General features: G+C 46.0%; 1 protein-coding gene across 5 annotated transcripts in view; it reads right to left on the bottom strand.

Annotated features, from left to right (window-relative positions):
• Positions 1 to 27,542, bottom strand: part of LRP1 (LDL receptor related protein 1) — a 318,544-nt gene that overhangs the window by 102,003 nt on the left and 188,999 nt on the right. For all 5 annotated transcript variants that reach the window (XM_081851654.1, XM_081851656.1, XM_081851655.1 and 2 more), the window contains 14 exons: positions 24,601 to 24,744; positions 21,961 to 22,197; positions 21,263 to 21,443; positions 17,413 to 17,635; positions 16,162 to 16,351; positions 12,252 to 12,377; positions 11,703 to 11,843; positions 10,452 to 10,577; positions 7,333 to 7,449; positions 6,922 to 7,002; positions 3,194 to 3,361; positions 2,428 to 2,610; positions 1,341 to 1,541; positions 443 to 688 (listed from right to left, as the gene is read on the bottom strand). In XM_081851654.1, the coding sequence (XP_081707780.1) occupies positions 443 to 688; positions 1,341 to 1,541; positions 2,428 to 2,610; positions 3,194 to 3,361; positions 6,922 to 7,002; positions 7,333 to 7,449; positions 10,452 to 10,577; positions 11,703 to 11,843; positions 12,252 to 12,377; positions 16,162 to 16,351; positions 17,413 to 17,635; positions 21,263 to 21,443; positions 21,961 to 22,197; positions 24,601 to 24,744 (2,364 nt within the window). The remainder of the gene's footprint in view (positions 1 to 442; positions 689 to 1,340; positions 1,542 to 2,427; positions 2,611 to 3,193; positions 3,362 to 6,921; positions 7,003 to 7,332; positions 7,450 to 10,451; positions 10,578 to 11,702; positions 11,844 to 12,251; positions 12,378 to 16,161; positions 16,352 to 17,412; positions 17,636 to 21,262; positions 21,444 to 21,960; positions 22,198 to 24,600; positions 24,745 to 27,542) is intronic.

Raw genomic sequence — 27,542 nt, 5'->3', positions numbered from 1 at the left:
AGATCTCGTAAGAAACCTTGCAGGGAAATGAGCAGTTTCACTAGCTCAGCAGCACCTTTTCACACAACTGTGTATAATAGGTGTATAACTAGGATGCTTTAATTATTGTTATTTATTTATTCAATTTATATCCCTCCCTTCCTTCTGAATATACTTAAAGTATGTAAAAGGTAAAAGTGATGAACTGGTGTTTGAAAATATTAAACAGATTTCTTCATAAGGGAATTGAGAAAGCCACATCTCCCAGTTATTGAGTATATAATGAAATCCGTTTACTGCTCTTTATTTAATGTGTGAAACAGCCCTGCACATGCCCACAGAGCAAAGGATCTAGATCCATTCCTGCAATGCACCTGAGAACCTGATACCATTGTTCCGCAACCCTTGTCCTACACAACAGGTAGAACACTTACACGCAAGTTCCATTGGGTTATTTACTTACCCATGCTGCGGCAGCTCTCGCCATCGCCCTCCAGCATCCAGCCCTCGTAGCAAGAGCACTTCACATTGTATTTGTCCTGCTCACACTTCTGACTGCACTTGAGCCGCTTGGCACAGTAGCTCTGGATCTGGCAGGTCTTGTTGTCGCTGCCCAACTCCATGCCCAAGGGGCAAGAGCAGGCAATGCCCTCACCTGGTGCAACCGTGCAGTTGTGGCTGCAGCCCCCATTGCTCAGAGAGCAGAGGTCTACAGGAGATCAGAAACAAACCACAGAGTCATTAAGGGAAATCTGGCTACATGCCCAAGTTGTTCAAGACAGCCCTGCCTTTGGCATATTGCCTATTCCAGGGCCCACGGTGGTGGGGAACCATCTGATCTGACTGAATAAGAAGAGATGGTGAAATTAAAGGACGGAGCACTATTTATTATTTATGTATTCATTTTACATCCTGCCCACCCTCCCAAAGGAGCCCAGGGTTGCAAATGCCTCAAGAACAATATAATCAAAAACATTCTAGAAACAGATTAAAAACCTTCCGCTTTTATAGCATGTTCTGAGCATTCACAAAGCACATGCATAATTTCAGTAATATTTACAGCATCCCTGTAAAGCACAGGTTGCAAAGTACCATCCCAATATTGCTGATAGGCACCTAAGGTTAAGAGTATAACATTGCAGCTGCCTAGCCAAGCACCTGGCTGAAGCAGTATTTCAACTGGGGGTTCTGGCACCCTATCAGCCATGCCAGACGGATAACAGCATGTTGCGGCTAGATCCAGAACAAGGCACTAAGCTGAGGGGTCCTGGCCCAGAGAACTGGAAAGCAAGTCTGGTCCCCTGGGTCACTGTGCTCCTAGACAAAGGAAGACTGGAGACACTTCTCCACCTCACACTCACCACACAGCTTTCCTTCATCAGACCCATCCTTGCAGTCGTTTCTGCCATCACACAGCTTTTCCGGAGGGAGGCAGATTGATGTGTTGTTGGCACAAGTATGTGAAGGCGGCTTGCATACCAGGGACTCACAGTTCTCTTCATCAGAGTTGTCCTCACAATCATTGTCCCCATCACATACCCAAGCCTTGCTGATACAGCGGGCTACAAGGAGAGGAGACAATAAACATATATGAAACACCAGAAGGGGACTGGCAAAACTGACTATTTCAACACACAACCCCTGAAGACACTGAGGTACTAAAAAAAGGCATCTCTACAGTATAGTGATTATGAGGGTCACTGGCTGAGTTGGGTGTGATGCCACAGAATGTTCATGAACATTCCAGCTACTCAGGGAATAAAGCTGTTACAATGTTCCAGTCCAATTTCTGAAAGAAAAGGGAAAGTTGTCAGCTTAGCTGACAGAGAAGGTTTATTAAGGAAAAGGGCAAGGGAATCAAGGGATTTGAGGAAGGCAAGGGCTCTTTGAAAAAGTATCTGTATGTCATGGGATCCTAGCTGCATGTCTGAAACAATCAGGAAGTCTGTGCCCAAGAGCATTAATAGTTTCATGAACCAGCTAATTTCACCCCCTCCAATGAATTGTACATCACCAAGAGGTATGTATGCATGATCATCCTTATTTGTAGACAGAACTGGAGCAATTCTGAATATGAGAGAACACAAAACATGGTCTCTAGCAAAGATCTGAAGGAACAGGAGTGGGACTATATGGGGGTAAACTACATGGTGGCACTGCAGACCTCAGACTACCTACCTTGGGCAAGAGCAAACAACCAGGAGCACAGGATAACTCCTGGGAGAAAGCAGGCACCATTTTTCCTCAGACCCATTATTTATCCTTGCAGCAAACCTAGTTGGTCAAGGCTGAGAGATGGGGACTGAGTGGAGATTCAAACCAAGGTCTCCTCACTCAAACACTCCAACCGCTACCCCACACTGGCTCGCCAAAGGTGTTGGAACTGTGCACGAGAGCTGCCTGGACGAGGATGGCTTCATCCCCACCTCTGTAATGCAAAACAATTACCAGAGTCCTTGCAGCCAAACTTGACATTTGGATCGCAGACGTGTGTGACACCTTCACAGTTCTTCTCGTCACTGGAGTCCATGCAGTCGGTGTCGCCATCACAACGCCAGCGCATAGGAATGCAGAGTGCATCTAGCCGGCACTGGAACTCATCCGTGTGGCAACCTCCGGGTGGACGTGTGGCTGGGGGTGGAATGACAGGGGCACAGAATGTGAAACCAGGTCACAGCTGGTGACTAGGACTGGAAGCCAGCCAGGTGGTAAGGGAAGCTAGCATGACATGTGTCTTGCCAAGTAGGTTTTGAACAGGGGATTCCCTCTCAGTTTCAAATTCTGAATGGGTTGTGGGAGGGGGGCCCATACCACCACCACAGGGAAGAAAGAGGGGAAGCTGCACAAAAAAAACACAAAAAGCAGCAGACCTCTGTAACTGGTGCTAAACTAAGTTAGCAAATAAGGGCTGTAACTCGATGGTACGGGGATGGAGGCCACAGCTCAATGGTAGACAAATCTGTTTTGCCTGCATAAGGTCCCAGGTTCATTCCCTGGCATCTCCACGTAGGATCAGGAAAGAACCTTTTTGAGATCCTGGAAAGCCACTGTCAGTCAGCAGGCAATGCTGAGCTAGCTGGACCAATGGTCAGACTCCATATGGTCAGCTTCCTCTGTCCTATGCTCACAGGATTTAAGTTTTGCCTGTGCAGAATTTCAAAGATGTTCTTGGTGCTGGGCATGGGCTGCCTGGCTCATCTTGACTCCTCCTCACCCTGGTTGGTGCAGTTGGCGTGGGTCTCATCGCTGTAGTCCCCACAGTCGTTATCCCCATCACAGGTCCAGTGCACTGGGATGCAGCGCCCACTGTTGCATTTGAACTGGTTGCTGGAGCAGGAATGGCTGCAGCCAGCTTCATCACTGTTGTCCCCGCAGTCATTGTCTGGAAGGAGGAGGAAGGAAGAAGGAAGGGTCAGGGGCTGCCTAGGTCTGCAGGCGTAGGAGCTACCCTTCCCACACACCCTCTGGAAGAAGACCCCTCTGCCTGACAAGCAGCTGGAATGTCTCAAGGTATTTCAGCAATGCACCCACTGCCTGAACTAATGGCACATTCCCATCCCATGCAAACTCCAGCCAAGCATGCTCCCCACAGTCCCAAGAGCTCTTGCCACTAGTAAAGCAACTAAAAAGTTAGCAGTAGTGATGATGATAATAATAATAATAATAATAATAATAATAATAATTGATAAAAATGAAAACACAGAAATTGCATAGATCACCTCATGCACCATGGGGCAGTGGGAATGGATGAAGTTAGGAGCCAATCTTACTTGTGGTTTGGGGCATCAGCAACATCTATTCATTCCTTGGAAACCAAATTATATGTATACAATGGTGTGTATGTGTGGGTGTACATGTGAATGTCTGTGCATGTGCAGTTTGGAACAGACCTCATTCAAGATCCTGAAGCTGCTTTTAAGGGACTCCTCAGTTTCTAAATGGGGACAGGCTTTTCTCTAAAATACTTGAGCCCGAAAATGTTTCCATATTTGTTTTGCATTATTGGATTTCCCGCTCCCTGCAGCAAAACCAGTGACCGACAAAACCAGTTGTATCGCTAGAGTTTCTCTTGGCTTATGTGATCTAAATCATTGCTCCTGCTTCTCCTCCTCCCATCATTGCAGTCTACTTGCCAAATTCTAGAGCAAAAGGAGGTACACAAAATGATGAGTGGCCTTCTTCCCCTCCCATTTTGCTTGCCAGAAGACTTAATCTAATGCACTAGCATTTACACTGATATGCGTCAGGGTGTGAGAACGTGGCGCTCTTAAGTTCAGTTTGCATTCACCTGCTTACCTTCATGGTACAATCCTACACATGTCTACTCAGCACTGAACCCAATGGGCCTTAATCCAAGGTTGGTGTGGGGCCACATTTCATTGGAGGTAACCTGGTGGGAGCCATGTGGTGGCAGGAGATGGGACCACGCCTTTTATCTCTTTCTCTCTTTCTGCTACCTGCTTTTCACTCTCACTCTCTCATTTTGGGGCAGGAGGAACCAGTTTGGTGCCCCTCCAGATGTTGTTGGTCTCCAACTCCCACCAGCCCCAGCAAACATGGCCAATGATTAGTACTGATGATGGGAACTGGAGTCCAGCAACATCTGGAAGGGCACCACACTGGCTACCCCTTCTTTGGAGGCTGGAAGCGTCACCAAAGTGGAACCTACTTACCCGCGAAGGCAAGTAAGGCAGGGCTGCATGACTGAATCACAACAGCTAAGCAAAACAAGTATTTGACACTTCAGTAACAGAAGCAGTGGCTGAGTATCAGAGGGACACATGAAGTAGTGACAGCAGCTCCCATCATACAGATGTGAACAACTATAGCTGAAAGCAGGCGCCAGGAATGGCTCTTTGAATTTGCAGAATGGGTACATCAAATGATCTTCATCAGAAAAACTAAGGACAGGAAGTGGGAGTTTTGCTTTGTGTTTTCCTGCAGTGGCTGGACTTGTGAAGAAAAGTGACAAGGATCTTAAGAGACCAGGAAGCGGGAAAGAGTTGTGGTGCATGTTGATCTATGCACTAACCGGTAGCTTTTGGACAATTCTTTTCGTCAGAGCCATCCCCACAATCCTTTTCTGAAACAGAAACCAACCAGAGAAGACAGAAGAGTGGGCAAAGTGAAAACACACACACACACACACAAACACATGGAACATGAAAAAGGAAATCAAATACGAAAATGGTGATGTTAAAAGACAGAGTATGAACGGGAGCGGAACGCAGAACAGGAGAGTCATAAAGGGGGAATGAGAAGCCGTGGACAGAGCTCACACCCTATTTCTCTGGACTGGGGCAAAGTGATCCTGAGGCCTTGGAGGAAGGCTGAAGCTCTGGGGCACCTTTCATGGATATTCTAGGCCCATTCCCTGAAATTCAGTGTCCATTCCAAAAATCCATCTGAACTTGTGTGTGCTTAAGTCTACTAGGCAAGCAAGCTCCTAGCGTTTTTACTTATTTAAGTGCAAGGTAAAACATGTAGTGAAGGGACGCGGGTGGTGCTGTGGGTTAAACCACAGAGCCTAGGACTTGCTGATCAGAAGGTCGGCGGTTCGAATCCCCGTGATGGGGTGAGCTCCCGTTGCTCGGTCCCAGCTCCTGCCAACCTAGCAGTTCGAAAGCATGTCATGTGCAAGTAGATAAATAGGGACCGCTCCGGCGGGAAGGTAAACAGCATTTCCGTGTGCTGCTCTGGTTCGCCAGAAGCAGCTTAGTCATGCTGGCCACATGACCCGGAAGCTGTCTGCGGACAAACGCTGGCTCCTTTGGCCTATAGAGTGAGATGAGCGCCGCAACCCCAGAGTCGGTCATGACTGGACCTAATGGTCAGGGTTCCCTTTAAAACATGCAGACAATATTCTAGGTTTAGGAATTTTGCTAGAGCTCACAGGAACCTAAGAAGTTGCTTTAAACCAGGCAAGGCTATTTGCTCATTTAGTCCAATATTCTCTACTCTGACTGACAGCAGCTCTCCAGGGTCTTAGCCAGAGAGGGGGCTGTTCCATCACATGCCACCTGATACTCTTCTTTTTCCAACAGGAACTGACCTTTGACATGCAAAGAATGGGCTCTAGTAGAGTTATGGTTTCTCTCCTAAGTTGACCCTGCAGCTCTTTTCCTATCCCAGTGGACAACAATCCTCAGAACTAGAAGGCAGCCATAGAGTCAGAGGTCAGGGAAGGACCAGAAGATCATCAAAGTCCAGCCTGTTGATTTCTTACAAGCAGTGGCGTAGCGTGGGTTGTCAGCACCCGGGGCAAGGCAAGTAATTTGCGCCCCCTAAGCCGTGGATTTGCGCCCCCTAACCCTACCCCTAACCCTAACCCCCAGAGGCTGCGCCCGGTGCGGCCGGCCCCCCCTGCACCCCCCACGCTACGCCACTGCTTACAAGTGAGGAATTCCAGGAGTATTGGAGTTGTAGTTCAGCAGCATCTGGAGGGTCAAAGGTTCCCTACACCTATCTTAAGGTAAACCTCATTCAAGTCCATGTATGCTAAACCTTCCTTGGTTCACATTAAATGCCTTGGTGGAATGGAATTATGCATTTAACTCAGCTGTAAAATGGCACCAGCAAACCTGTCCTTGCTAGGAAGGTCAGGATGGAAAGACCAAGAAGTTTTGTGCTTGCATTGCCCACCCATTGGCTTCTTCTGAACAGGGTTTCTTGGGGGAGAAAAGGGCAGCTCATGAGGCTACAGACAACCTAGTACCATCAGATAGAAGGTGAGCCCCACCCCCCTCATGCACACATGAGCAGGCAGCATATTAAAGCAAACAGAATGGTACCATGCAGAGACTGCAAATGTGGAAAAAAGAAGATCAAGCCCTCCCTTCCCTAAATAATCCCCTATTCCCCATCACAGCTAGCCTCCCCTTGTTTCTGATCTCACTATTTCAATCACCACAGCAGGCTATCAGTCAGGTATGTGGCACTTACCATTGTCACATCTCCAGTTGATGTTGATGCAGCGGCCATTGTGGCAAGTGAACTGGGTCAGAGGGAAACAAGTTGGGTAGGCTGCAGAGGTAAAACAACAACAGTGTTAGCAGCATCTATCTCAATGTCCAGAATGCTTTTAAAGGGTTGGTATCCTGGCATGTACTCAAGCGAGTGTCTCCGCACCCCTTTAGTCCTCCCTCCCTGCATGCCCCAAAATAGCTGCCACTGACCAGCAAAGCACAAACAAATTAGGGAGTGGGCAATTCTGGCTGTTTAGATATTTGAATCTGTGGTATGTATAGCAAAGTTTGAGTACTAATTCCTCCTGTTCGGATAAGGGGATTTTTGCATAGCAAGCATTCAGAAAGTGGGACCTGCATATACACTGGAACATCTTCCATCACTCACCACAGGAGGCTGACTCATCAGAGCGATCCCCACAGTCATCATCCAAGTCGCAGGTCCAGGAGATTGGTATACAACGGCCGCTGGCACAGGAAAACTGGTTGGTAGGGCAGGTACGAGCTGGGTGGAGAGACAAGAGGTAATGAATAAAAGAAGCAACGTTACTGGGGGTACCTGAAAATGTCAGAATACACAAGGAGAGCTAGAACAAGGCTAACGGGAAGATCCGAACATGCAAAAGAAACATGTTTGTAGAGATGGCATATTACCACTGTCCAAAGGGGCATCTAAAGGGCCACTTATCAGGGATGCTTGAGGAAACTGATTGCCCTGCATTCTGATATAAACCAACCTGAGCCACATCTCCTGGAATAAGGTGAAGATATGTAGTTAGCCTTTAGATTTCCCATGTTTTGAAGCACTTACATTACTAGGAGGTAGTCTGAGGTTACCTTTCAGAATATCTTTCTCGCTACCCCAACCAGGTAATAGCTGTGTCAGCAGCTAAAAAATACTGGGGTCTACCACCACACGTTAAAAATGGGGCAGCAAGCACCCTGGGAGCAACAGGGTAAGATGATGTGTGATTTCTCCCAGTGAGATTGTACGGGGGACAACTATGGCTGCCAATACAGGTAATTTCTTCTGAGAAGTTAACAACACTTATGGATGGTTATCACCCACCCTTTTTTCAATACCTTCCAAACCCATCATATATTATATAAACTCTTGGCTAAGAAAAGAAAACTGCATTGCATGACATCAACTGAAACATGACTAACAAAACACAAGGCACTAAATCTGACTGGTTAATTATACGCTTTACTGTCTGAAAATAGGTCAGTGGTTCACACCAATATCACCTTCAAGAAAAAAATGCAACCAAGATTTAAACTTATAAATCCAGGAATAACAATGTTCATGGATTTTTAATAGCATGTAATCTAATCTGATGAATGTAACCTAAGGAAAAAATGATTTTAATTATCTTTTAAGTGTTTTAATACATATTTTAGCAATCTTTTATTCACAATTTCAAGGTTTTATTTTTATTTTTAGTAAGCTGCTTAGGTTTTAGTACAAACATGGTGTGTGTGTGAAATTAATAGAATTTCCGGCAGCAGAATGACACACATTCCCTCCTCCCCCCCCCATATATATGATATAGCATTGCATACATACAAAACTGGCCTTAGGAGTTCAATATAACCCTCAAAATGATACATTTATAGAGAAGGGGTCATTGTTCATTCATTTTCAAAATATCAAGACCTTTTTCCAATGTATTATGTGGACAGTTACCGTATTTTTTGCCCCATAGGACGCACTTTTCCCCCTCCAAAAATGAAGGGGAAAAGTGTGTGCGTCCTATGGGGCAAATGCAGGCTTTCGCTGAAGCCTGGAGAGCAAGAGGCATCGGTGCGCACCGACCCCTCTCGCTCTCCAGGCTTCAGGAAGCTATCCGCAAGCCCGGCGGGTGTTCCTGCGGGCTCACAAGGCTTCCTGGCAGCAGCCTGCAGCCCCAGCGAGTGTCTGCAAGCCTTGCGTGCCCGGCAGGAGCTCCCGCCGGGCGCGCGAGGCTTGGGGCGGCAGCCTGCCGCCCGAAGCACGCGGAGCCCTCTGGAGGGCTCCCCGTGCTTCGGGCGAGTGTCTGCAAGCCTTGCGCGCCCGGCAGGAGCTCCCGCCGAGCGCGCAAGGCTTGGGGCGGCAGCCTGTTGCCCGAAGCACGCAGAGCCCTCCGGAGGGCTCCCCATGCTTCGGGCGAGTGTCTGCAAGCCTTGCGCGCCCGGCAGGAGCTCCCACCGAGCGCGCAAGACTTGGGGCGGCAGCCTGTTGCCCGAAGCACGCAGAGCCCTCCGGAGGGCTCCCCATGCTTCGGGCGAGTGTCTGCAAGCCTTGCGCGCCCGGCAGGAGCTCCCGCCGAGCGCGCAAGGCTTGGGGCGGCAGCCTGTTGCCCGAAGCACGCGGAGCCCTCCGGAGGGCTCCCCATGCTTCGGGCGAGTGTCTGCAAGCCTTGCGCGCCCGGCAGGAGGTCCCGCCGGGCGCGCGAGGCTTGGGGCGGCAGCCTGCACCCCGAAGCACGTGGAGCCCTCCGGAGGGTGCACCGTGCTTCGGGCAGGCGTGTGCAAGGCTTGGGGCGGCAGCCGCGGCTGGGGGGGGGAAAAATAATTTTTCTTATTCATTCCCCACCCCAAAAAACGAGGTGCGTCCTATGGGCCGGTGCGCCCTATAGGACGAAAAATACGGTAAATGTGTAAGAACACTAGCTAAATTGACATCAAATAAGGCAAGTATCAAATAAGTATCGAATAAGCCATGAGTACTCTTTGTTTCATTTCTTTGTTTACTGTTGATTGTAAACAGCTGTTCTAATATACTAACTTTAGCAGTAGTAATGGCACATCCCTTCCACACCCACCCAGTGACACTTGCAGCTCTATTTTGAGTAAGTGCAATGATGCATTTTTATTTATTCATTTTATTTACTTATACCCCGCCTTTCCTTCCAAAGGAGCCCAGGGAGGCAAACACACAAGCAATAAAATATTCAGGACATCTTAAATAATGTAGACGATGTTTTAGCCACTTGGAAGTAGGTGGCAAAAGAATATTAATTTTAAAAGGCAGCTCTCAGACCTTGTAAAAGTAAATACTGGTATCTGAAGAAGTGTGCATGCACACGAAAGCTCATACCAAGAACTGACTTAGTTGGTCTTTAAGGTGCTACTGGAAGGAATTTGTTTTGTTTTGACTATGGCAGACCAACACGGCTACCTATCTGTAAGTAAATACCTGTTTCTGTTTTTCTGGGTAAGAATTCCATGCAAATTGATGCAAAAATGGGACACAACAGGCTTAAACAGGAACACATGTAAAAGTGGACTGATACAGAATTTGAGTGATCTGCCTGCCCCCTAGCAATTATAGAATGAAAATTCAAATAGCAAGGATGACAGCATTCAACCACCTAACACTACACTCTATGGGCCCACTCTACATTCAGCAAACAACCACCGTAAGTGTTTGTAAAGATAAGACTGCAAGGCAACCTGCGCTCCTTGGAGAAAGGATAGGATTTTGTAAAAATGTGATTGATGGATGGATAAGATAAGGTCTCTCACCAGAGCACGTCGAGTTAGACTCATCTTCATTATTCCCACAGTCATTGTCCCCATCACACAGCCAGCGGTTCGGGATGCAGCGATTGTTCTCACACTTGAAACGGTCCGAGGGGCATGTGTGCTGATCTGGAGGGTGGCAAAGGGTGGGTTCTAGCTTAGGACCTCAAGGTTCAAGACCATTCTTTTCCCCTACACACATTGCAATAATCTGAAACTGGGTAAGAATATCCCTCCTCCCTTACCAGAGTAATATACTTGAGATCAGAAACACAAAGCTATTTCTTCAGTCAAGGCAATGTACATTCTCTGACAAACTCATCAAATTCAGCAACTCAAAACATTTGTTGTGAGATCTGAATAAACTGACTAATCCTCACACAATTTATTCTGTTTCCTAGAAAGCTGTCTTATACCAGATCAGTTGTTCACCCCTGCCTCTCTCTCCAGAGTCGTGTTTCCTGTCGCTTGCTACCTGATTCTGATAACTGGAGATGCCAGAGGTTGAATGGGGGACTTTCTGCATGCAAAGCAGCTACTCTACCACTGAGCTATGGTCCCTGAACCACTGTTTCACTGTCCACTGTTCCGTAGATTTAGTGATGACAAAAGGGAAGAGAGAGAAAGGCATGGAAACATTTCCAGACTTTCCTACGGAACCATACAAGCAAGCAACTTGCTTTTAAATGAAAGCTCCCTCAGGAGGCAGTGGACTCCCCTTCCTTGGAGCTTTTCAAGCAGAGGTTGGATTACCACCTATCATGGATGCTTTAGTTGAGATTCCTGTATTGCAGGGGGCTGGACTGGATGACCTTTGGGTCCCTTCCAACTCTGCAGTTTTATGATGCTACATCAGATAACCAATTATGTCCCTGCAACACAATCTCTTGTTTTAAATGCCCAGGGCCCTGGCAGTGTCCAAAGGGCAGGCAGGAGCAGGGCAGGAAGAGGAGCATGGAATACTGGCATGGATTACTTCAGGCTCCCGGGTCCCATTAGTTTGGTCTGTTTCTGCAGATGCAAAGCTAAATATGCAATCCAGGATTGTCTCCCACACCTCAAATTCAAATCCCGATCCTTCAATTTTAGACTTCTCTATCAACTGAAAAAACACTTTGGATTGACCAACATCATGTGAGTTGAGCCAGGGCATACGCTGAGTGGAGACCTGCCCAGGGCATATGACCATCCTGACCCAAGCGAAAGCGGAACTGGTCAAGGAGAGCCCCCTGGTGTTCCCAAGCAAATACGCACGGCAGAGCTCAGGTGCCTCGTCGCTGTTGTCCAGGCAGTCGTTGTCACCATCACATTTCCAGCGCTCCTGTATACAGCGGCTGTTCTTGCACGCAAACTCCCCATGCTGGCACTGAGGAGGTGGGATGTAGGATGGGTTGGCTAGGCAGGGAAGAAAAAGAGGACAGTTTGATGTGGGAGAGTTTAAATGAGAGGCATTTTCCAAAGGAAAAAAGGGGAAATGGTGTTTTGCCAAACTATATTTAGAGTCTGCTTGATGAAGTTTCAATAAATAACTATATAAATACAGCTCCACAGTGCAATCATCAACATATAGTATTATCAACAAGACAGTGTTTATCTGAAGATGGTACCTGACACTTTAGTAGCGGAGAACTCAAAACACCTGCAAGTGACCACTGTATGCTAGACTGTCTCTGGGAAGGTGTTAATCTCAAAGTAAGCTGCTTTATATATGCTACCTTCCAGGATGCAGACAGGAACAATTCTAGGGAATGTTAAACTCTTGAAATCTCTTGTCTATCACACTTGCGTTCTGCACATTGTTACCTTGGCAGGTGACGTTATCTGGTGCCAAAATCTGGTCCTCTGCACAGGCACACCGCCTGTCTTTGGGGATGGCGAGGCAAAGGCTGCTGCAGCCTCCATTGTTTACCCGGCAGCTGTTGGAGCCAACTGCAAAAAAAATAGGGAATAAGAGAAGCTGAGCCACAGTTTCACAGGTAAGAACGCCTATGACATATGGAAGGAAGAAAAACCAAGAGAGACCAGCGGAAAATGTTTCAGTGGGAGGGAAATGGAAAGAATGGTGTTTATGTAGGGAGTTCACTCTTTAATTCTGTACTTTAATCAGGTTGCTCCTGGGACCTGTCTATTCCACCACAACTCCTATTTCTCCACCCCAAATACAACTGCAATCACAGTTTTAGCTCTGGAGATTTTTGAGGTATCTGCATATATTTTTGAAACCTCCGACGCCAAGTTCTTTCTCTGAGTGCTTGTTCCTGTAGTCATCAATTTCAAGCTAGCTTTTCTCTAGCATTGTTTATCTTTTTTGTTGTTGTTCTGTAAGCCTTCTTCTTCCTTACTTCCTCTCACCTTAATCCCTATACCACGGTCCCCTTTGAAGGTTCTCCCAGAAGCAAGAGAGCAGCTTATTCATGAGCAGAAGCCCATGTAGCCAGGAGGCGCTCTCCAAATAACCTATCCCCAAGGACAGGGTCAATCGCATGAGGACAGGGCCACAAAACTGGCACCCCAGGAGGAAGATACTAATTTTATGAGAAAGACCCATTTTATGGGAAAGGCCATTTGCACAGGTTCCATTTCCAGGCAGGTTATGCCCATGCCCCTGGCAGAACAATTAAAAGGAACCTTGGTGACTACAGAAGAGCAATAATAAGGCATGAAGAGTCCATTAAACTGAAGAAACTGTTTTCCCCCGTCCGGGCTCCGGTATCTGCAGAAACGGGAGAACAGGAGCAACTAAACAGGTGACCACAAAAGGGAAGCAACAAAAATACCAGAAGCCCTTTAAGCTCTTGGGAGGTTTGTTTGCCTCTCTTGCACACTGCTAAAACATGCCTGTTTAGACAGGCCTACCCAGATGCTTAGAAAGTTGAAGTAATTTTAAACTTGTTTTAGTATTTTAATTTTTGCATGTTTTATACAAGGGTTGTAAATTTTTGTGCACCTATTTTATTGAGCAGACGATTTACTCCAATGATAGATATCTATCCACATGTTTAATATGTACAGACTTGCAAGGAACTCTAGTTAGATAGGCTGGATGTCTCCTGAATAAAAAGTTCATAGACAGGACTAAACTGTACTACATAGTCAGCCTAGGTGAACCTAGGTGGTGAACCTATGGCACACATGCCAGAGGGGGCACTCAGAGCCCTCTCTGTGGGTGGGCACGCACGCCATCACCCCAGCACAGAGCTGGCAGAAGGCAAGGGTGGCGCGTCAAGTCCTCAGCTCAACTTGGGCGGCCAGAGTGCCATGTGTATGGCAGGTCAGCGTAGGAAACTGTGCGGCAGGAGCGGGGTGCGATGCCCGCTGGGGCGCCAGCTCTTTCCAAAACAGGGTTGCAGCAATGCTTCAGAGTTCATTGTACCCAATTGCACAGAGGCTTCCAGAGCATATTGTAGCAATTAGTATTTGTGCGAGCGGGTTACGAAATAGCACCGGCAATGATTATGGTGGGCCCTCAGTTTCAGATGCTTCACAAGCAGGACAGTAAAGAGTCAAAATCCCCAAACTGGCCCATCTGCTGCAGCACTTTTAGGGCTGTTTTTGCTCAGACACTCCGCGTGGGGTGCCAGGACCTAGGAGGCACCCTCGTGGCCAGGGAGGCGCAAAGGGAAGGGCCGGGTGGGGCATTGGTCCCATTCAGATATGTGATGCTGTCCCCAAGCAGGCGCTCATGTTCTCTTCAGAGGCTGGGCGTGGATCCTGGGACTTGTGTCCGAGTAGAAGTGCCTCAAATGGGGCGTTGGAGAGTGCAAAATGGAGCCACACCCCCCAGGGCATGCATTTTCCCTTGGGGAGCCTCCGCTGTGGGTGGGGAGGGTGTAGCGCTCCACACGTGCTCAGAGGCGCACTGCTGCGTTGGTGGACCAACAAGAGTTCCGAGCGGCTGCCTTCCTCCTCCAGCTTCAAGGTTGAGGCTTTACACACCCTCCGTCTGGACACTCTGCGTAGGGGCAGGTCAGGGCTGGGCGAGGGAGTGGGGCTAGCACATGGGGCAGCCCCTGGGGCCCTTTCAGAAAATGGTGGCATGATGGGGGGCGCCGCTCTGCATGCGCTCAGAGAGCCAATGCCAAAAACGCTTGCTCGGGCTGGAGTTTGGATCATCTTAATGCAAACTTTTACAAGTTGTTTGTATCACTGAAAGCTCTGTTATTGTGTTTTTCTTTTAAGACAAAATATGTTGTTTTTTCTAAACTAAAACCTCAGTACTCAGCTTAAATTGTCATGTTGGCACTTTGCAGATAAATAAGTGATGCTTATTATATCGGTCTATAAAATGTTTGCCATCACTGGCCTAGGTCAAAGTTCCTAATGTTATATCCTTTCTAAGGACCAGCATCAACTTTTGAGCAGGTTTGATGGATCAAAATGGATAACAGTGATGGAAAAGTTCATCAACGTGATACTTTGCAGAAGCTGGTTGAAACGCTGCTGAATCGTAGAGACAGCCATGCGAGACACTGACATTTTGGGTAATAAGAGCCTGGTGATAAGGTTAAGAAAACATCATAACCAACAATATACTAGAAACCATAACAGTCTTGGACTGTTTTGAAGAAAATGCTGGAACTGCTGACAAAGCAGGAGACCTAATTAACACTTTGCCCTAACTAAGACTATGGACATCCATGATCTAAACCTTATGTCAGTGTGCCTATGTCGGTAAAATAAAATGGATGTAACAGATGAAAAATTCCAGTCCAGTTCCTGATGAATAGAAGATATATTCAGAGACTCCTGCTCCTTCTTATCCAACTCTCCTTTACTCACTTTCACCCAGCTGAAGGCAAAGCATCTGGCTGGGTAACTATGAACTTCAATTCAAAACAAAACAAATTCCTTCCAGTAGCACCTTAAAGACCAACTAAGTCAGTTCTTGGTATGAGCTTTCGTGTGCATGCACACTTCTTCAGTGTGCATGCACACGAAAGCTCATACCAAGAACTGACTTAGTTGGTCTTTAAGGTGCTACTGGAAGGAATTTGTTTTGTTTTGACTATGGCAGACCAACACGGCTACCTATCTGTAACTTCAATTCAAAAGTCTAGGGAACTTTAAAATATTAAGATCTTATAAGGAACTTAGAAATTCTTTTTGAACTCAAAAAGATTTATCAATTGATCAAATAAGTAGTGTGAATAATAAAACTGTAGATAAAACATAATTAAAATCCACATATTGTAGCAAAATAATTATCATTAAAACACAAAATCAATAATTTTTTTGCTATCTATATAGGTAACTAAATTATATGTCTGAGAGGGCTTAATGAAATAAAGAGGTTTACAGAAGGCATCTAAAGCAATGTAGCAAGCCGATAACAAGCTCATTGACCCCACAGCGGTTAAAACACCCATCCTCATTTGAATCGCTCCGCACACCATTGTGCTGATTGCGACTCAGACAAAAGATGTATCTGCAAACATGGCTTTTTGCAGTTGTAAGTAACCACAGCAATACTTTGCCATGCAAAACTGCACTTAGGTTCTGCCTCAGTGCCTGGAAAAATTAAAAGATCCTTTCTGTACCACAAGAAACCAGAGGGCAGATAATAAATGAAGCACATGTGTGTATGTCCCCTGCCTCGACTACCTGGGATCCTGATTCCCTACAGTGCCTTCGCTATTCCTGCACAGCCTACTTGGATAAGAAGCTGTCAGTGGCTGAGTTGCAAGAAACCTCCTGTGGCTGCCCTGCCACGCACCTTGCTGCTGCTGAGCATCATACATGCGGATCTCAAAGATTGGCGGACGCTCATTGCGCAAAAGCTTAACGGCCTTGGACGTCTGGTCCAAGCGATAGATGATACCGCTCCGGTACTCTGTCCAGAAAAGGAAGTTGTCATAGTGGCACAGCCCAAAGGCATGGTTCAGTTCATTACCATCATACACAACCTGCATGAGGAGGGGAAAAGAGAGACAAAAATGGGCATTTCTAGATATGCTGTCATTCTTCTTAACTAACCACCCAAATACCACTCTAGTGATGCCTTTTTCAGACCCAAGATGCAGCATAGGCCAATAGCTGGCTGCTAGAGCAACTGCAGAGGGACCCAGGCTCAATTCCAGAATCTTCAGCCCTTGAAATCCTGGAGAGCTGCTGCCAGATGATGCAGGGCGATAATGAGCTAGCAATACAGTGGTCTGACTCAGTGTAAAGCAACCTCCTATGTTCCTGTGATAAATGCAATAATGTAAATAAATATAATGTTGTATTCAGTGAGTTCTACTCAGAACGGACCCACTGAAATTAATGAACCTATTTTCATCGTGTCCATTGATTTCAGCAAATGGAATTCCATGCTGCACTATTACAAACATTGTACTTTCATCATGTGGAAATTGCTGCTCACCAGCATTCAAGCTGCAAACTGAAGTGGATGGTAAACAGATGTTTTTGTCTCTGCAAGGGCAAACACCATTAATGTTTTGCAGTGATTATGGCAGCTGCACTAGAGTTACATGCAACCTATTGGATGGTACCTGAGATGCTACAGGGAGGTGTGTCCTAAGTCCCTCCCTCCCAAAGCACCACTCTGAATGCCCCAAGTCTTCAAAATAGTATAAATCTGGATCTCCCCACTATAGGGACCCCGCCACCTTTCCTTCCATTGGAAGGCTATACCCTCATCCTTAAAGCACACACCTCCAGCAATTAAAATTTTACACTCCGCCCATCCTCACACACTTTCAGGGGTGTGCCTTTTGCTAGATATGCTACAGCTGTTAAAGCAGTCAGAGGAATGTCTATTACTCTCCATATGGGTTCAAGCCCAGAGATAGAGAAAGAGAACAAATACAGCTTACAAACAACTCAGAAAGACACAAGGCAAACAGGTGCTTGAGCCTTGCATGAAATCACTGGGCAGAGAAGAGAGGGAAGCAGGTGTAGGTAACTGAAGAAAAGGGCAGGAATATGCCCCAGTGTGAGAGGCAGAGGCAGAGCTGATACTGACCTTGCGTTCTGTGCCATCCAGTGTAACCATCTCAATCCGGTCATAAAATGCATCCACCCAGTACAGCACCTTAGCCGGAATATCAAGGCTCAGTCCATTGGGCCACAGGACAGTTTTGGAGGTGATGAAGACGGTGCGGTGGGTGCCATCCATCCAAGCCTTTTCTATCTTTCCCCTCTTGCTATCTTTTGGGTCTTCCTCCCAGTCAGTCCAGTACATCCAGCTTATGTATCAAAAGCAAAAATAGAGGAGAAAAGAAAAACCAATTATGCTTAAGTTCTGCATCCTTTGTTTCTCCATTTTCTTCTTTTCTTTTTAACACATTAAACATAAATTGCATTCTATAATATATTAATAGAGAGAGAGAGAGACTGAGAGAGAGAGACTATAACCCCACAGTGTACTGCATTCCTTTTCACAAAGTCCCATCTACATTTAGCTGCAAAACCACCCAGCAAACCAAAAGGTTGTGGACCACCGGCATGAAATTTATGGCGTGTAACGCCTTGAGAGAAAATATTATGAAAATGATCTATAGGTGGTACATGACCCCAGTCAAGCTTGCAAAAATTTACCACTTGTCAGATAACAAATGTTGGAAGTGTAAAGAAAATGAAGGCTCATTCTTTCACCTCTGGTGGACATGCCCAAGGATTAAGGCTTTCTGGGAAATGATATATAATGAAATGAAAAAGATGTTTAAATACACTTTCCTGAAGAAACCAGAGGCCTTTCTCCTGGGTATGGTCAGCCATGTGGTGTTAAAGAAGGACAGAACTTTGTTTTTGTATGCCACAACAGCAGCAAGGATCCTTATTGCAAAGTATTGGAAGACATCAGATCTACCCACTCTAGAAGAATGGCAGATGAAGATGACAGACTACATGGGACTCGCAGAGATGACGGGCAGAATCCGAGACCAGGAGAAAGAGACAGTGGAAGAAGATTGGAAGAAATTTAAGGACTATCTTAATAAATATTACAAGATTAAAGAATGTTAGATTGACATGGACTTAAAAATATTGGTTTTCAGAGACATTAGAGTAAGAAAAGGAATGGAATTAGTAAAAAACTTTTGGGAAATAAGGGAATGGAGTTGCTGATGGGATAATGAAACTAGAATACAAAACGGTGAGGTATGAGGAAGTCGGGGAAATTAGGTTGAGAAAATAAGTTTTGAAATTATACTTGTTTTTTGTTTGTGTTTGTTTTCATTGTAGTTGTTTTGTATTTGTATGTTCTTATTGGAAAATTTAATAAATATTATTTAAAAATAAAAAAGGGGGAAAAAAGAAAAAACCACCCAGCAAACCAGGCCACACTTTTGGCACAGAGGTTCCCAACCTGAGAGCTTTGGTTTCCTGGGGCAGGGGGCACACAGTTATCCAAAGGGGTCTGTAAAGGAGTTATCTCACCTGCCCAGCTATCACCCACTTGTTTAAAGGAGAGGAGAGATTGCTTCTTTGCAGCACTTTGCAGCTTTAAGACAGCTGTCTTCAAGCATTTGACAAAGGGGTCTTTTAAGCACGTGGGCAGGTGGTGTCAGGGGCTGGGAGACACTCCCTCTGCCCACCTGCTCACTCTGAAGTTTAAAGGAGAAGGGACAAGATGCTGCTTCAAATAACTCTTTTGCAAAAGGCTTTAAGACAGCCTCCCCCTCCCATTTATGCCAACTAGTGCAGCAGAAGTGGCAGCTGAGAGGACAAGTAGAGAGGCAAATGTTCAAGAGCAGAAGTTCTCTATTAGAAGATGCTGAGTGACAGGGTTCTCCTCTCCCCTTCCTTCCTCAGGAACATGTTCTCTTTAAATACCTACTTGGGCCCTGCACATCTCACTTATTCATATTAACCAAGCAGAGCATGGCTAATTCAATCATCGCCAGATACACTGCGCTGTACTGTCTGGAAAAGCATTGCACGAACAGATACAGACACATGCAAGCTTGAAAGGTCAGGTGGAACAGCAATTGGCTCTTCTGAATGACCAGCATCGAGACTTGGAAATACTTGGAAATTAAGATTATTGAACCCTGTCTGATGAGCTGAGCAGGTGGGGTGGAGGAAAGGGAGTGATGGAGAATAATCACAGCGTATATACATACACACACACACACACACACACACACACACACACACACACACACACACTATTGATAATAGTGATAGGGACAAGGAAGAAACAGCTCATCTGATGGAATTAAAGTTTATTGCCCCCCTCTTTGCCTTTCCCCACCCACCCACTGTGCTTCCTGACTCAAGACAGAGAGCTTGTGAGTGTGTACACATTGCAATTCCACTCCCTGCTGGGCCTGTCTGAGCAGCTCCTAAGAGCAGGATGTGGCCTTTTAATCCCCCAGGGACTGGCAGCCCTAGAGACACCAGTGTGAAAACAGAATGAACTCTTGAGCTGAAGTCTTTGGGGAGTCGATGCAGCAGGAAACGAACCAAAACAATTCCCTCCTGGTGAGTGAAAACTCTCTGGCCCATATCACATGCAAGAGGCTCAATGAACTGCACAAACATGTGAGTGACACTATTTGGAACGTAGGGCTACAGCTCCGGACAAATCCAGGCCTAGCATAATCTAGTCAAAAACAGGCCGCTACTGCCAGGAATTCCTTTATGTAAGACACTGAAGAAGTTGCAGTCAGCAGGCAAAGAAAGGTTTGCTATTGGGGCTGAAGGTATATACTGTTATGAGTTTTCGGGTGCTAGACACCCTCAACTCCTGGATTCAGTAAATGTTAGAATTTAATCAATGCTTGGAGTGTTAAAACCAGATGTCAGACGCTAGATTTAGCAAGTATTAGAATATAAGCCAGGTAAGCTTCTCATGTCCGGAAATTGCCTGGGAGATGAGCCCTTAAGAAAGACAAGACAAAGAGAGGGGACTCTCTCGCACAGCTTTTGGGAGCAGCCCCTCCTCCAGCTCTGAGTTGCTTAGAAAGACAAAGGCCAGAGTTTGAAGTAGAGTAGTGTTTAAGATTGGGCTTTCAATGTTGACCATGATGTGAGCTAGGAGAAAAAAGGTTGCAGTCTGGTAATGGTGGAAGTCTGTAAAATGCAGCAAGCTAGAGAGATGGTCAAGAGTCATGGCTGATGACTGTTTGAATGCAGGGCTGCAGCTATGGGAGAAGCAAGACCCTCTTTGTTTATGAATGCTGTGAACCCTTCCATCATAGTCGCAGGTTGTATATATGTATAAATAAACCATATACAGTGGAACCTTGATTGTCGAAAGCTTCAGAAGTCGAATGTTTCGGCTTTCGAATGACGACAACCTGGAAGTGAACGCTTCCATTTTCGAATGTGCCTCAGAAGCTGAATGTCTTCTGAGGCGCGTTTCTCCATTTTCTCCATTGCAATTACCAACTGGCAATTGTGCCTCGGTTGTTGAACATTTCAGAAGTCGAACGGTCTTCCGGAACGAATTACATTCAGCAACCGAGGTTCCACTGTATTGTCAAGACACCATAGACTCCATTGTGCCTCACTTCCAAAAGGAAACACAGACCTTGGGCAAGTGTGCCTGGAACCCCTGAAATTTTACTCTGCTCAGAGACTGGGGTGGTGTGCAACAATACTTCCCTTCCCACAAGCTTGGAGGTGTTCAGCCTATCTTATTCCTCTTGGCCAGCTTGTTTATTTAATTCATATCCCATCTTTCCTCCAAGGAACTCAAGGTGGTGTGATTCTCCCCTTCCCTATTAGAACAATTCTGTGAAGTTTGGATAACAGATGCTGTGCATGCCCACTTTTTGCTTTGTATCCCTGTTACATTCCCATCCTTATTAAACAGCAGCCAAAAGTAGGCTGCCTGGTCCTCATTGGAATGGCATGGTGACACCCACCCATTCAAGGGGTCCACCACAATGGCTCGAGGATGAGTCATCTGTCCTTCAATCAGAGTCTTCCTGGTCTGTGCAGCCTTTGATAGCCGGGCAACACTGATTGTCTTCTTGGGCCCATCATCAGTCCAGTAGAGGTTGTTCCCCATCCAGTCCACAGCGATGCCTTCCACATTGTGAATGCCTAGAAGGAGTTAAAATCAACAATCATGCTCAGCAAAAGCAAAAGCAAAAGCAAGCCAGGCAGATGGGGATGCATCAGAAACTGAGGACTGAAGTGAAAGTGACACGGCCATATGAATGGTGCCATGTACTCCGTTGGTTTGATTTCTACTGAAACAGACAAGGCACGAGGCATGATGGACACACATGTGCAGACCACACCTACTCTGAAAAAGACACACAAAGAGAGATTCAGCAGCAGAACACAACATTCGGGTTGGTACCCAAGAAAAAACATAAAGAAATCTATGCGTGAAAATAGTACAATCTGTGCTGTGCTGTGCACTTTTCTGACACCCACCAGCTGGCCTACGTTCTGAGCAAAATTGTGTACCAAAATCCAAATTCTACCCTTTCTTGTAAGTAGGCACTTGAACCTCGCTCTCTCTACTCCAAGCCCCACACAGACTGTACAAGGAAACCAGACCAGCACCTAAGATACTGAAGCAGACAATTGCCTGGATGAAAGGGGTACATACCATCTTTCAGGATTGTTTCCCTGTCTGTTCCATCAATCTTCTGTCGCCCAATCAGGTAGCTGGTGGTGTCAGCAAAGTAAATGAAGCCAGTCTCTGCATGGAAATCCAGGGCCCTGGGGTTCATCAAGTTTTCAATGGGGATCATGTGCTCATCGGGAACTTTGGCCCCCATGTCCATCCCACGGATGATGCCTGGCCGACCTTTGCCATAAACAAGGAACAGCTCGTGCTCTGGCTCTGGAAAATGACAATGGGAAGCATCAAAACAACAAAGCTAGACTAACTTTGATTTGCACTGAAGCTCATCTAGAAGCTTGGGCACTCCTGTCTTCCACAATGACCAAACTAAAACCAGTAAGAAGAGCCCTGCTGAATAAGCCCAACTGTCCATCTAGCCCACCATCCTGTTTTCCATGGCAGCCAACCAGATGCCTTTGGGCAGCCTACAAACAAGGCACAAAGGCAACCGTCACTCTTCCCCTGCTGCTCCCCAGCGACTGGTATTCAGAGGCATATTTGCCTCTTAAAACTTGGAGACTGCATATAACTATCATGATCTGTAGCCACTGAAAGACTTATCCATCATTTGTTCAATCCCCTTTTAAAGTCAGCCTCCATATGGTGCATCTAATTTCCACCTACAACCACAAAAAGACAAGCAGTAGTCATCTCTATTCTTGAAAACAGGGGAAGCAGAGAGGACCAGAGCTAGTTTCCGCTTGCTAGGTCAGAAAGCAGCTATCTGAAAACAATGTCACCTGCATATATTTGAACTTCTGTTTTGATTCCTCAAGTTCATTTACTTGTTGCAAACTGTTGCATATTTTGCATTGGAAGACTGCATAGCTGCAAATTCTCTCCCATGCTGCTTAAAATCGTAAGCAAGCAATAGCTAAACACCAGCCCTAGAGAGCAAATAATCCAACATACAAAAAAAACCACACCCCATACATTTGGAGTCATATAGCTCAATTGGCTTATATGCTACAATTACATTTGGCATGTTTGGGTAAGAACAGAAGGATGGTTAAGGGCAAGTAGCTGGCCATGTGACTGCATAGTGCACGAAGCAATGCCTGTAAAGAGGGGTAGAAAGTTGTCCACGTTTTGGGACAACAATCCCTTAAGTGGAATGCATCACGTGAAATAATTTTACTGATCTGCTTGTGGAAATCACAGTCCTAATGTTGCTAGGGTGGGGGGGAAGAGAGGAATTTTAAAATTATACATTTGGAAGCCTCATAGGAGCTACAGGGCAAGGCACTGTGAGCCCTCGCTGCATTTACTGTCTTTCAGCAATACTGCCCCCATATCCACAAGCTCTTGCTCAGAATCATGAGGACCACTGAGCATTTGTTCACTCGGGCTGCTAAGCATTTTCCCTTCCACTTCTAAACTTAATCTGTTTGTGCCTAGTCTACAGCCAAGGAAACCCAGCCAACTGCTTGGTCTTCAGCCTCTAGGGCATAGTCAGTATCTATGAGATCGAAGGAAAACTGGAGATCAGGAAGGTTTGCAGGTTCTGGCCTTTTCCATTGAACTGATGAGTTAAGAAGAAGAAGGAGGACAGATGCTTGGTGACTAACAGCTTTTCACACTGTGGTATTTATCTGGCAACCCGTATCCCTTCTTGTGCAAGGATTTTTCCTGGCCTAAAACCAACCACAAGTTGGACTCTAGACCAGCAGCTTTATATCCACAAACAGATTGGCTCATACAGTACATCTGTCACATTGCATCATCTGGTATTCCGGGAACTCTAGCTGCGGCTGATTTCATGTGTGCCTCTGCTCCCTTGCACCCAGATCACATAGGCAGTAGTTCAGAGGTCACTTGGGGCTTTTCTTTAGTGGAGATCTGATGGTGGCAGGATGCCTGGGTAGGACCTTTGCCTACTACCTCATGTATGGAATGTTAAAAGTATCAGCTTCCCATAAGGAGAAGAGCCATTAGGCCATAAGCCACAGGCTCATGAAATAATGCTGGCACATTCAGGACACACACACACACACCAATCCCGAGAGAGAGAGCTCAGTGGGGAGATCTGGGCTCCCAAGTGCCCCTCTAGCACTCCCTCTGTGCTGCTCTTCCTCCAGGCCAACAGGGAGCTTGGGGCCAAGACTTATTTCCCCACAAGGCTGTCATGGTGGGTTTGCTAGCACCAATCAGGATACAAATGGACAATGCTGTGGTGATAAAATGGTGCTACCTTCTGACTCCTGCATAATATATTTGCTTATTTTGCTGGAAAGCCATGCTATGGCACAGGGTGAAGTGGTGGTGGATTCATCCAGAGTTGGCCCAACTCCGCCAAAAAATACTCAAATCTTAGGATTCTGTCATGAGTTTCCAAGTCTCTCCCCTGTTTCTTTGCCCTGAATAAATTCACCAGTCATCGGTCCCACTCTCGACTTTGCTTTTGCCGCCACAATGTTCCCTATTTGTCAACAGGGTGCATAAGTGACCCAGTCTCACCAAACACCTTTGTATAATATATGCTGGCTGACAACCATGATTCACAGGGTGAGACCATTCAGGCAAATTGTTGCTGACTAAAACTGAAAGGCAAAGCTTCCTCCCCACCTCACCCTCCCAGCCTGGCTTGGCCCCACCTCACCCCAGTGTCTGCAGGCCACTTACTTTTGCAAGACTTTCCATCGCTGCCTAGGCTGAATCCTGACCGGCACCGGCATGTCCGGGTCTTGTGGCTGTTTCCAAGAAGGCAGATGTCAGAGCAGCCACCTGGTTTGCCAAACTGGTCCTGTTCACAGGCATGACTCCTCACTGCACCAACAAAGAAAAGTCCATACAGTTTATTAACTACACAGCCTACATCTTTTATCTTCCACTGTGATTCTTAAAACCATCTGCGAGCATGCACTTGACATGCCCCAAGTATGAACAGCAAGGTCATATTGGAGAAATGTCAAGTGTATGATGGTCTGTATGTAGAATCATAGAATCCTAGAGTTGGAAGAGACCACAAGGGCCATCGAGTCCAACCCCCTGCCAAGCAGGAAACACCATCAGAGCACTCCTGACATATGGTTGTCAAGCCTCTGCTTAAAGACCTCCAAAGAAGGAGACTCCACCACACTCCTGGGCAGCAAATTCCACTGTCGAACAGCTCTTACTGTCAGGAAGTTCTTCCTAATGTTTAGGTGGAATCTTCTTTCTTGTAGTTTGGAACCATTGCTCCGTGTCCGCTTCTCTGGAGCAGCAGAAAACAACCTTTCTCCCTCCTCTATGTGACATCCTTTTATATATTTGAACATGGCTATCATATCACCCCTTAACCTCCTCTTCTCCAGGCTAAACATGCCCAGCTCCCTTAGCCGTTCTTCATAAGGCATTGTTTCCAGGCCTTTGACCATTTTGGTTGCCCTCCTCTGGACACGTTCCAGTTTGTCCAGTGCCCAGAACTGGACACAGTACTCCAGGTGAGGTCTGACCAGAGCAGAATACAGTGGCACTATTACTTCCCTTGATCTAGATGCTATACTCCTATTGATGCTGCCCAGAATTGCATTGGCTTTTTTAGCTGCCGCGTCACACTGTTGGCTCATGTCAAGTTTGTGGTCAACCAAGACTCCTAGATCCTTTTCACATGTACTGCTCTCAAGCCAGGTGTCACCCATCTTGTATTTGTGCCTCTCATTTTTTTTGCCCAAGTGCAATACTTTACATTTCTCCCTGTTAAAATTCATCTTGTTTGTTTTGGCCCAGTTCTCTAATCTGTCAAGGTCGTTTTGAAGTGTGATCCTGTCCTCTGGGGTGTTAGCCACCCCTCCCAGTTTGGTGTCATCTGCAAATTTGATCAGGATGCAAATTTGATCTGCAAATTTGATCAGGATGTGTTTATAGCTATCTATCTATCTATCTATCTATCTATCATCTATCTATCTATCACCTACATTTACATCCAACCATTCTTCTACTGTAGAACCAAAGGCAATGTTGTGCATGTGGATCCCAGGGAGTCACCCATCCAAACAGGGACCAAACAAAGGGCTGCTTAGCTTCAGCAAGGTAGCTGCACCAAGTGCTTTCAGACTCTACTCTAGAAAGCATGCACAGGTACTTTAGAAATAATAATAACATCATCAAAAACAACCTATAGATGTATCAATCTGGATTTATATCACATCCATTCACATTATTTATAGTTTATATTAGAGGTCTATGATCTTCTGACTTCAGTCTGACCTAAATTCAAATGTGCATGGCTTGCAGATAGATTTATAGGAAGTTTTTGTCAATCACACAAAGTCAATAGTGTGTCATAAAGCTGGGGGTGGTTTCAATTAGATGAGATCTTGCTATCAGCTAAAGAGAAATTGGGATAATTTCTCTTATTCTACCTATTCTTATAAAAGCTACTATTCTGTCTAGAGGTGCTGCATCTACAGGTTAAGAAACGCAGACACTCCTTGGGAAATTCACTCAATTTTATTACTTACTTAAAATCTTTATATACCACCTTCTATCAAACATTTCAAAGTAGTTTGCAAAAGAACAAATAAAACAACACCAGAGTACACTCAAAACAATCAGGAGAAAGAAGTGCAAATATGACTTCAAAGGTAAAGGGACCCCTGATAGTTAGGTCCAGTCGCGGACGACTCTGGGGTTGCGGCACTCATCTCGCTTTATTGGCCAAGGGAGCTAGTGTACAGCTTCTGGGTCATGTGGCCAGCAGGACTAAGCAGCTTCTGGCGAACCAGAGCAGTGCACGGAAACGCCGTTTACCTTCCCGCCGGAGCGGTACCTATTTATCTACATGAACTTTGACATTCTTTCGAACTGCTAAGTTGGCAGGAGCTGGGACTGAGCAACAGGAGCTCACCCCGCAGGGATTCGAACCGCAGACCTTCTGATCGGCAAGCCCTAGGCTCTGTGGTTTAGACCACAGCACCACTATCTATGCTAGTAAAAATGTTGTAAAAGTTTTTGCCTGGCATCTGAAAAACAGCAAAATTGGTGCCAGGCTTAACTCCCAAATAGGGGAAGGGGTGAAACAAAACAACAGGAACAAAGCACACACCTCTCATGAGTTTTAACAAACCTCACCTCTGATGGAGGTGGCATTTGGGAGAAGGGCATCAGTGGCTGGTGGTGTTGTGTGGGCAGGGTAGCTCAATCACTTGGTTCTTAAGCTTTAAAAGAGCTTTAAGCAAAAGCACCAATGCTCTGAATTGGGATCAGACACAAAGAGGCAGCCACTGGAGTTCATTTAAGACTGGTGACATATGATCAAAGTTGAGAGGCATCAGTCTAATTTTTGACCACTGCATTTTGCACCAACTGAGGCTTCAGAACCATTTTCAGAGTCAGCAACTTTAAGCTAATAGTAATAGGTTTAACAAGAATTGTTAGGAAAGATGCTCCTTTCAACTTTTGAACTGTGCTTCCATGATCTGCAGCTTCTTTTAACTGAGCTGGCTCATTTTGGTGTGATGCATGATCATGTGACACACTTCCCTCCAGACTGTTGCACAAGATGCTGCCTAGTTCATTACGCAGATACTCAGAAAGAGGATCTGAGAAACAAACGTACATCCTGTTTTGGGCACTTCTGGCTG

The sequence above is a fragment of the Podarcis erhardii genome (genome assembly GCF_964252035.2).
Source record: "Podarcis erhardii genome assembly, chromosome: 2".
In the NCBI taxonomy this organism is placed as follows: Eukaryota; Metazoa; Chordata; class Lepidosauria; order Squamata; family Lacertidae; genus Podarcis; species Podarcis erhardii.
Note: the sequence above shows the minus strand (reverse complement) of the source record. Positions and strands in the feature narration are given on the sequence as shown.